This window comes from Grampus griseus, assembly GCF_964374135.1.
Source record: "Grampus griseus genome assembly, chromosome: 19".
In the NCBI taxonomy this organism is placed as follows: Eukaryota; Metazoa; Chordata; class Mammalia; order Artiodactyla; family Delphinidae; genus Grampus; species Grampus griseus.
Window position 1 is genome coordinate 1,563,840 of NC_139013.1, and position 11,065 is coordinate 1,574,904.

An 11,065-nucleotide genomic window follows, 5' to 3' on the forward strand; every position below is an offset into this window, starting at 1 on the left:
ATAGGTTTGCATGGTCTGAATTTTTAAAACTTATTTATTTTTGGCTGCTTTGGGTCTTCATTGCTGCAAGTGGGCTTTTCTCTAGTTGCGGCGAGCAGGAGCTACTCTTCGTTATGGTGCTCAGGCTTCTCATTGTGGTGGCTTCTCTTGTTGTGGAGCACGGGCTCTAGGCACGGGGGCTTCAGTAATTGTGGCACACGGGCTCAGTAGTTGTGGCTCCCAGGCTCTAGAGCGCAGGCTCAGTAGTTGTGGCGCATGGGCTTAGTTGCTCCGTGGCATTGAATTTTTTTAATTCAATTTTACATTCAAATCTTGAAATCTTTCTCTGCTTCTTTTTTTTTTTCATGCTTTTGGTAGGTATAGCAGTGCTACTTAGAGATATCTGACATGTTTTCTTATTGATACACTGGTTTACGTAGTGCATGTATCAATAGAAAGTATTTTTTGCACAAAGGGGCAGAGGTTTAAAGTAACTGCATAACGCTAAACACTTCTGCAAAGTAATTTTAATAGATACCCAATGGCAGTTTGTGATATTTACTAATTTCTTTAGTTTTACCAACATTTGGTAATGTCAGACTTCCTTAGGCTCATCAATCTGATTCGTTTCATTTTCATTTTCCTAATGGAAAATAAGACTACTTTTTTAAAAATGTTGTTTGCTTTCATAATTCTAATCTGAAGTGACATAGAAGAATTTTGCCTTCTCAGGTTTTAAATCTTTCATTTGTAGTAATTATCGAATTTATTTATTATTTATATATTAAATCTTTAATAATTTATATATGTCTTAATATCTTCCTAAGTGTTTTCTTGTCATTTCAATTTTTACGTTTTTTTAAAGAAGTCTGCTATTATCATATAGTTTGTGTACATGCTGTGATAATTTTTATATTTGCTTTGAGAAGTCCTGTAAGGCATGCCAAATTAATAGTGTTGTGAAATGTGAAATAAAAAGGAGTCACTTCTGTCAAGGGATTTTTTAAAAATTATATATATATATATATTTATTTATTTATTTATTTATGGCTGCATTGAGTCTTCTTTGCTGCGCGCGGGCTTTCTCTAGTTGCGGCGAGCGGGGGCTACTCTTCGTTGTGGTGCGCGGGCTTCTCATTGTGGTGGCTTCTCTTGTTGTGGAGCACAGGCTCTAAGTGCGCAGGCTTCAGTAGTTGTGGCACGTGGGCTTCAGTAGTTGTAGCTCGCGGGCTCTAGAGCGCAGGCTCAGTAGTTGTGGCGCATGGGCTTAGTTACTCAGCGGCATGTGGGATCTTCTCGGACCAGGGCTCGAACCCGCGTCCCCTGCATTGGCAGGCGGATTCTTAACCACTGCACCACCAGGGAAGTACCCTGTCAAGGGATTTTTAACATGGAGCTGGGAGGCTATTAATTAGTAGACCTCCTGCACTTCCCCATCTTGTGAAACCATGAACTTTTGATCTGGGCCTACCTGCAAATATTCCAAGGATTCTGCAAAAACACCTGCAACTTGTCACACTAATGGACTATTACTTCCCTGTAGTGATAGCCTTAGCACTCAGTCCTGTTCTGCAGAGACTAGCTTCTGCCTCCAACTCCAATTAAAATCCTTTGTAATGCAAACCTCTCTTTGTCTTTAAAAGCTCCTTACTTTTATTCCCTAGCCCACACCCCCGCCCCACCCCCACCCATCCCCAAACCCCCAACCCCCGTGAAAAATTGTCTTCCACGAAACCGGACCCTGTGCCAAAAGGGTTGGGGACCGATGGCCTAGCCCGACATCTTTTTTGTTGCTACTTAAATGTGTGCCCCGAATTGCAATTCTTTGGTCCCAAGGTAACGCGTTGTGCTTGATTATTGTCTCTCAGGTTAATTTAGGTTGACAGTATCCACTATACAGTTATGTTTTCTAATTTCATGTATTTTATTTTAGCCAATGATCAACATACTTTATTGCACATAATTCCCTTTTTTATTCCAAAATCTTATTAACTTGGTTTTTCTTATTTGAAAATACTTCCAAGGTTTTCATAAAAAACAAAAACAACAAATAAGGACTCTGGCTACTCTCAGTCTTTACACAACTGGAATGCTTTTTTTCTAATCTTGTATCAACTTTTATGTTGAGAAATGAGTTAAATCAGAATTTTAAAAAGATTAAACATACAGGGTTTGATGGGTCTGCTTTGATGTGTTGTTCTTCCCGCACGGACTTGGCCCATTAGTGTCCCGGAGTTTGGGGGAGGGTCTCCTCCGCCCCCGACTCGGTGGACCGATGGGAACTACATTACCCAGGAGATTGTGTGCGGACCGGCCTTGTTCTCCACACTAGTGATGGACCCGAACAGGGGCTCTTCCGGGATTGTGAACTAGGAGTGGGCGGGACTTCCGGCTCCTTCCTGAAGGAGGTCGTTTGGCTGCTTTTGCTGCCGTCTGCAGGACCCGAGGCTCAGGATCACTCGGTGGAGCCGAGCTTAGAGAAACTGGAAAGAACCCGAGGGGCGCCGTCCACACTGCCCAGGAGTGAGCGGGTTGCGGAACCCACTTCCGGGATTTTCGGCCTAGGTCTCCGCCATTATCCTGCGCGTCTCCTGGCACCACCGCGCCCACAGGGTCCTATGTCAACCAACGCGGTGCAGGACCCGGCCCAGGTGACTGTTCCGCCCCCCCCACCAGATCCTGACCCAAATCTCAAGCCCCCAGGGAGGGTCTCCTGCTCAGGGCATTGGGGTTCAGTCCCCTGCTTCCAGAACTTTAGGTGTGCGTGTGTGGTGGTCCCATTTCTGACAGGCTGTGTGACGCAGTGTGGAGCGTGTGAAAGGCTGTGGGTTTGGCCCGTGCAAAGACTTGGAGGTGCTCAAGAGCCGGGAGCATTCGGGAAACCCGGGGTTCCAGTCATTTATGCAGGGAACAGAGAATTTAGGGAGGAGTCAACAGTCTGGGCCAACTGTCAGCATTCTGGGTGCTGCGGAGGGTTGTGAATAAATCAGGAACACGGTCTGAGTTATAGTTTTAAAGTATTCCAAAGGCTGCTCAGGGGAGAACAGACTGGAACAGACTGGGTTCTGAGGGTGGAGGCAGGGAGACCTGGGAGAGCCCAGTGCATTCCACTCCAGAGAGTAAGGTGGCTTCTGGACCAGAGTGGTGCCTATGGAAGTTGTTGACCTGAAACAAATAGACTGCCCGCTATTTCTATTGCAAATATGGTTCCCCCCCTCCGCCCCTCTCCTCCTTCCCATCCTCCCCCCCCAACCATCATTAGGGAATTGCAATTGGGGTGTGCAGCTATGGTGGGCTATCACTTTTATGGAGATTAAAAAAGGATGTTAGAAGGGCTGTAGCCACCAAATAGTCCATGGGTTTTTTGTTTGTTTTTTTTTTTAAAGAGTCCATGGCTTTGCTTTTCATTGGCTGAGTCCTTTCCAGGAAAGAAGGAGTCTTCATCCTTTTGGATTCCGTTATTGTTTCAGGTCAGTGAGGGCTGACCTCTTCTGGTGTGCCAACTCTAATTGAGGTTTCTGTTTACTAATTTTTTTACGAAGGAATATAAGTAATAAGATTCTTAATAATTCTTAAAGATAATTAGCAGGATTTCCTGGTGCAGTGAATGTGGCTCTGACCTAAGGACAGAGTAAAGGACAATAAGCATTTTCTTTTGGCTGAGCATCTGGAAGACTTGAGACCAGCAACTGATGTGAGAAGTCAGTTTCAGGGAGAGATTAAAAGTTGGATTCGGGACATGCTGCTTCTGAAATTCCAAAGTTGAGGTAACATAGGGGCCGGTGGAATCTGTAGTCTGGAATTGAAGGAGGAGGTCTGTGGCTCACTGATGTCCATGTGGTTACAGACTAAGTCCTGGACTCCGGCCAATTCTGAATCTCAAATTTAAGAGGGAAAGTTTGGTCACTTTTCTGGGAAAAGGGACCTGAGATGAAAGAAGAGAGACCTGGGGCTGGCGGGCAGGGCAGAACAGGTGAGACTTTCTGAGGTTACCTGAAGATGGGAGGGTTCTGTGGTTCCAGAGCTTTCTGGGGAAGTAAGGGTATAAGGAGTAAGGAGTCTTGCCTGGAGTGGAGTTGGAGAAGGATGTGTTAGATTGTGTAGATTCACTCCTCTGAACACTTAGCCGACTGTGCATTCGAGTTTGAGCTAGCAAAAAGTGGGCAATGTTGACCAGTCATTGAAGCCCAGGCCCAGTCAAGGGCACACGTGCCTCAGCTCTCCCAGGAAACTACGAAGTTAAAAAGGTATAGATTTAATAAGTTAATCTTGTGTAAGCAAATAATAACTGCTTAATATATCTGTGTATAAAATAATAATAAATACATATATATATAAAATTTAGTTTTTGCCTTGGGCTCTTCACATAGACCTCTGAACCCCTTGGAATTTCCTGGGGGTTAGGACTTTTTTTCACAACGACCCCATTTTGTCACACAGGAGTTTATTACGATGAGGTGACTTAGGGCAGGGCCCCTAGGTAGACTCAGGAGGGGACTGGTCACCAGAAAAACTAAGCAATTAGAAGTTTATACTCCCCCCCAACCCCCCAACACTGGGGCCTCCCAAGGATCAGAAGGAAACTAGAGACTAGGTATAAAAACTGCTGAAGAATGAAATTCAAGGTTCCTTCAGATTGGTGAACACATTGAAATTGCGGAAGTGCTGGGAGGGTGGCATGTACTGAAAGGGCCTGGAAACACCATGGTGCCCTCTAGCGCCCCACCCCCCCAGACCTAGATATCTCTTCCATTGGGCTGTTCCTAAGTTGTATCCATTATAATAAACCAGAGAAATAAGAAAACTGTTTTCCTAACTTTTGTGGGTCCTTTTAGCAAATTATCATAACTTAGGAAAGGTTCATGGGAAATCTTGAATTTGTAGCCAAGTAGAACAGAAGTACCGTTAGCCTGGGAACCAGACATTGGAACTGGCCTCTTTAAAGAGGGCAGTCTTATGGGACTGTGTCCTTAAACCTTTAAATTCTGTCCCTAACCTCAGGTAGTGTCAGAATATGATTAAATGTCAGTCACCCAGTTGGTATCATAGAATCAGATCATTGGTGGTGGAAGAGACATCATATATTTGGTGTCAGATAGGGAATCACAGAAACCTCAAGGTATTGATTAAAAGTCACATTTATATAATGACTTGAAAGACATGTAGGAAATACCCAGTTTTCAAAAACATTTACAGAAATGTTAATCCTGTGTTCAGTAATAGCTCAGTCTTAGCATTAGATATGCACTAATGCATTTGATGTCTACACTAACATCATGAGATAGGCACCATAAATATTGCTATTATACACATAAAGACACTGAGTCTCAGGGACGTTGAGTCTTTTTGTTCAGGGCCATAGAGTTGTCAAGTTATAGCTCTGAAGACTGAGGATCCGAGGTCAGAGGTCAACCTCAGGTGACTCATCTCCAGGAAAAGGAAGGGAGGAAACAGTTCAGCCTTTACATCCACACCATGATCACCTTTATCTCAGATCCTCCCTCTTTTCACAGGTTCCCATGGTAGCAGCAGCATTTATGGCCCCTGGACAGGTAAGTGGAAGAAACCCCAGTACCTACCCACACGTCATCCCTACCCCTAGTCCTGACACACAGATATAGGAGACAGTGTTGTCCTGGGATTGTGGGCCCTTAGGTCTGGGCCCTGGCACCATCTCAGGCACAGGATCATTAATCAAAGCCAGCAGTTGTATGGAGGTGTTCCCATGTGTCCAATGGAGAAGGTCAAGTGGTAACATGTCCTTGGGCACAGCCTGGAGATGAGACTGAGAGGGGAGTCTTCAGGGAACTGCCAAACCCATGACATGGGCTGATAAAGACTGAGGTCATTAGTCATTTCTGTGATGGCAGCCTGAGGAGCTGGGCCTCTCCTGAGGGGGCGGGTCCATGACACGTTGGCCACAGAGGAGGGAAGTGATCTGACACTGGGTCTGAAGAGGCTGTTCTGCCTGCCGAGAGGAAGACTGGGGGTGAGAGTGGAGCCGGGGGCCAAGTGGAGGGCACAGTCCTGTTGAATGTCGATTGTGACTGGATCCTGGCAATGGCTCTGTAGCAGGAGAGGAGGTGAGTCTCTGAATCTCGTTTGTGGTAGAGCTGATTTTCTGCTGTACAGGATGAGAGAGAGTAGTCTGACATGACCCCAGGATGTTTGCCTCTAGGTGACGGTGGGGATGCCATGTCTGAGACGGGAAGTCAGAAGTAGGAGTAATGGACAGAAGGACTGTCCAGAGTTCCATGTTCCCATGCTGAGTCTGAGATATTGCTGGGGTGTCTTGTGGGAGGTCCCACAGAGGCCTGGGGAAACACCGCGTGCTGGGTGGCATGTGGGGAACACGGTGAGGTGCTGAAGTCCTGGGGCTGAGGTGGTGGCATGGGGTGGGGTTGGGGTCATGGTCAGGCACGTGAGGGAGCTGTGGCCCTGCAGGGCTGGGCAGTGGAGAGGGAGGTAGTGTGAGCATGGACTCAGAGCCCTTGTCCCCAGGCTTTACTCCAGGGGTCTGAGCACAAGTGTCATTGTATGTGATGTGATCTGTGTGATTTCAGGAGAGTTGACTCTGAGGAGAGTGGCTGGGGGTCTGTGTGGCAACCACAGAGCGTCTGTGAGACTGCCTATCTCCCTCTCTGTTTTAACTGAATGATGTAATGCTAGCAATTTCCTGTGGCATCAGGACCTGGTGTGTCCTCTGAGCTGGGTTACTGGGGTGGACAACCATGACCTGGGCGTCCTGGTTGCAGAGACTGCTGTGAACTCACTTGTCCCCCTCATGACAGGGCCATGTGATCTTTGAGGATGTGGCTGTGTCCTTCTCCCAGGAGGAGTGGGGTCTCCTTAACAATGCTCAGAGACTCCTGTACTGTGACGTGATGCTGGAGAACCTGTCACTTATAGTCTCCCTGGGTAAGGACCCCTGTTCCCACACCATCGCCCCATACGGGACTCTGCCCTTCTTTTTGCATGGCTCACTCCATCCTTCCGAGCCTGGACCTTGGACACTGCTTACTTCCCTGATTTCCTGTCACTTGATCTGTGTTCCCCCACCCTGTGTGTTGTTCAGCCCTATACCATAGATGTTGAAGCCTTTCACAGAAGGCTTTGGTCTCAGAGGCTTGAAGCCTGCCTGACTGATACCACTTAGCTTTGCCACCAGTTGTTGTGTTGACTGTTCAGATGTGTGCAAGATCCGTGTCACATGTTCTAACCTTTTTTTGTGCACTGCCTGTGTCAGAAATTACAGACACTTACATGGTCACCACTTGTGGTCAACCCTAGATTATGTTTGCAAGACTCCTTAAGGTTCTTCTAGTGATACATTTTTTTCCCTGAAATCTGTCATTGGTTGGTTCACTCTGGGCCAGTGTCTTTCTCCTAATGGCCCTATTTTCCTCTGAGGACTTTGATCTGGTAGTGTTCATAGTCACCCAGCCTGAGCTGAGGGATGGAGGCAACCCTGGGTGCCTGGCAAGGTAGGGCCCTCTCTAGTCATAGGAGGAGTGTTAATTGCATCCTGGGCCTGGTGAGTAGGAGCTGTAGGAAGGCGTGATACATTGATGAGTTCTAATCCTACAGGGAAATGTCCTTTCTCCACGACTGTTTTAGTCTTAAACTCATCATGGCTGTACCTCATTCTATCGTTCTTCCCCATTTTGACACTTTGCCCCTTTTATGTATCTACTGTGGGTTCTTTCTCCTGGCTCTTTCTATCTCAGTGTCATCCACATTTCTCCTTTTCCTCTCACTCTGCAATGTTGTCTAATAGTCTCTTCTTAATGTATCTTGGGAGGTGAAAGTACTTATATAGTCCTTGAACTCTTGGTAGTCAGGTGTGAATGCCTTTTCCTGGAGTGGGACACACATTCTACCCAATACACTTGTCACCACCAAAAAATTCTGCTGAACACCGTTGGCCGAGGAGTGGGTTGTTCCAGGCCTCTACTCCTAGCACAGTGCCATATCCTGGTGTCCTGTGTTCTTGCTGTTTATAAGATCTCTCCCTATTCTGTGACCATCAGAGGTCTAGTACTCACAGTAGCCCCTTCTTCTATCTGTCTGCCTCCCTTGTTTGAATCCTGCACAATGGACTTCTTCTCTGATGTGTCATACAAAAGCTATAATGGGCTCCTGTCCCACAAAAGTCTCCATGCACTTTATCAGGTTTTTTTTTTTGTTTTCCTTTCAGGTTGTTGGCATGGAGTAGAAGCTGAGGAGGCCGTTTCTGAACAATGTGTTTCTGTAGAACAGGTGACGGAAAACAGGAATCCAAAGCTGGAGCCATCTATCCTGAAGACTCTTACTTCTGTTACGAGTGTCCTGGTGGAGAAAGATGTTTTGTACTTGGCTGATAATATGTTCACGTGCGGAGAGGTTGAGAAGGCTTTCCTAGGCAGCTTGGGCTTTCCCCAGCACCAGCCCTCCCATGATGGAGAGCATCCACATAGAAGCAGGCAGAGCAGGGAGGTCTCTCACCCTGGGCAAGGGCATCACAAGTGCAGCGAATGTGGTAAAGCCTTCAGTAAAAAGTTTAAATTCATGGAGCACCTGAGAGTTCACACTGGAGAAAAACCTTATGAGTGCAGTGACTGCGGGAAGTTCTTTAGACACAGCTCCAGTCTTATTCATCATCGGAAAGTTCACACAGGAGAAAGGCCTTATGAATGCTGTAATTGTGGGAAAGTCTTTGCCCACAAATATAAACTTTTTGAGCACCAGAGAATCCACACTGGAAAAAGACCATATGAGTGTAATGAATGTGGGAAAGCCTTCCTTCGCAAGGATTCACTTGTTCAGCACCAAAAAATCCACACTGGAGAAAATCCTCATAAGTGCGGTGAATGTGGAAAGTGCTTCCTGTACAAAAATAACCTTCTTGTGCACCAGAGGATCCACAGTGGAGAAAGGCCTTATGGGTGTAGCAAATGTGGAAAGTCCTTTGTCTTCAAAAAAAGGCTTCTTTATCACCAGCGAATCCACACTGGAGAAAGGCCTTACATGTGCAGTGAATGTGGGAAAGCCTATGTCTACAAAGGAAGTCTTATTGTGCATAAGAGAATTCACACTTTAGAGAAGGCTTATGGGTGTAACAAATGTGGGAAATTCTTTACAAGCAGTTTTGCCCTCAATAGACATGAGAATGTTCACACTGCACAAAGGTGTTATGAGTGCAGCGAATGTGGGAAAGCTCTCAACGGCAAAGTTAAACTTGCTGAGCACCAGAGAATCCATACTGGAGAAAGACCCTATAAGTGTAATGAATGTGAGAAAGCCTTCATGCGCAAGTATACACTTGTTCAGCACCAAAAAGTCCACACTGGAGTAAAGCCTTTTAAATGCAGTGAATGTGGGAAGCCCTTCACTTACAAAACAAGTCTTGTTGTCCACCAGAGAATCCACACTGGAGAAAGGCCTTATATGTGCAGTGAATGTGGGGAAGTCTTTGTCTACAGAAGAAGTCTTGTTGTCCATCAGAGAATCCACACTAGAGAAAAGCCTTATGAATGTAGTTCTTTGTAAGCAGCTCCAAGCTCACAAAAAACAAAGTTCACACTGGGGCAATGCCTTCTGGACTTATGCTTTCCTTCACTTGAGTTAATATCTAGCAGCACAACTCCTATGTAGTAGAGTAGGTGAATGTATACCTTATATGTGGCCAGTCAAACTTTTCTAAAATGGGAGTACCTTTTTATAGTCTCACGAGAAGCAGCAGAACATGAGTTCCTGTTTTTTACATTTTTACCAACACTTGGTATGTTCAGGCTTTCTAATTTCAGTGATGTCATAGGTGTATCTAGTGATTTTAACTAACATTTCCCTATTGACACAATGTGAGTGGTTTTCCATGTGTTAATTTCCAACCATATTTCTTTTTTTCTTTTTAGTTTTTATTGGAGTATAGTTAATTTACAATGCTGTGTTTCAGGTGTACAGCAAAGTGAATCAGACAGCCATATTTCTTTTTGAAATTTCTGTTCATATAATTTTGTCATCTTAATTACTGAGTTTTGATGTTTCTTCATGGATTATTGATTAAGGTCCTCTAATGGAAATATTTACCAATATTCTTCCAGACTTGTTCTTCTCATTTTAGTCACTTTTCCAGAGAAAGACTTTATTTTGGGGGGGGGGGGGTTGGTTTTGGACATGCTGTGGCATGCAGGATCTTACTTCCCCAACCAGGGATTGAACCTGTGCCCCCTGCCGGGGAAGCACAGAGTCCTAATCACTGGATCTCCAGGGAATTCCTCAGTATGAAGCTCAGAATCCACTTTTCAATTTGTGCATCACAAAAAAATCCTACTAGAATTTTGACTGGGATTGCATTTAATCTTCAATTTAGAAAGAAATACTGAGTGTCCCAATCTATAAACTTGATAGATCTCCTTTTATTTAGATCTTGCTTAATTTTTATTAGCAGTCTTTTTTAGTTTTCTGTTTGTAGGTCTTACACATCTTCAGGTATTTTCTACATCTTATTGTGAAAGGGAATTTAAAAAAATCTTCAATTTATGAATTGTTCATACCTATTACACTTAGATATAAAACTAAGGACAGAAGTGATCTTTCTTTTTTTTGGGGGGGGGGGGCAACGTGTGGGACCTCAGTTCCCTGGCCAGGAATTGAACCTGGGCCATGGCAGCAAAAGACCAGAATCCTAACCACTAGGCCACCACGGAACTCCCTAGTAGTGATCCTTCTTAATCTTATAAATAACATCTACAAAGAGCTATTAGAAATACTATCCCTTTGAACCATTATTAAAGTATTCCCATTAGAATAAAAGGAGGACAGCTGCTCTTTGTTCTCTTATTCAGTATCATCCTGGAGTTCCAATTTCATTCAATACAACAACAAAAATATACGGCAAAATAATGAATATTTAGCAATTGGAAAGGAAGAAATAAACCACCTAAAATATGTCCACAGTTTTCATCTTCACTATGAGTCCAAATATGGACACTCAGTTTAGTGTCTGGACCCATCATAAACTCCTAATTTTTTCGTCACCTATTTGCTGCCCTTCTTACTTCCTTAGAACCCATTACCTTCTATTACACTATGCAACTTAATATCA

At 44.7% G+C, this 11,065-nt stretch overlaps 1 protein-coding gene across 1 annotated transcript; it reads left to right on the forward strand.

Moving 5' to 3' along the window:
• Window positions 1-520: 520 nt before the first annotated feature.
• LOC309836628 (uncharacterized protein) lies at window positions 521-10,427 on the forward strand (the record flags this gene model as incomplete). The annotated part of the gene is made up of 6 exons (XM_082676737.1): window positions 521-526; window positions 2,205-2,630; window positions 3,366-3,449; window positions 5,493-5,531; window positions 6,771-6,897; window positions 8,177-10,427. The coding sequence occupies 6 exons, from the start codon at window positions 521-523 to the stop codon at window positions 9,505-9,507; spliced, it is 2,013 nt and encodes a 670-aa protein (XP_082532863.1). The 3' UTR covers window positions 9,508-10,427.
• Window positions 10,428-11,065: the final 638 nt, after the last annotated feature.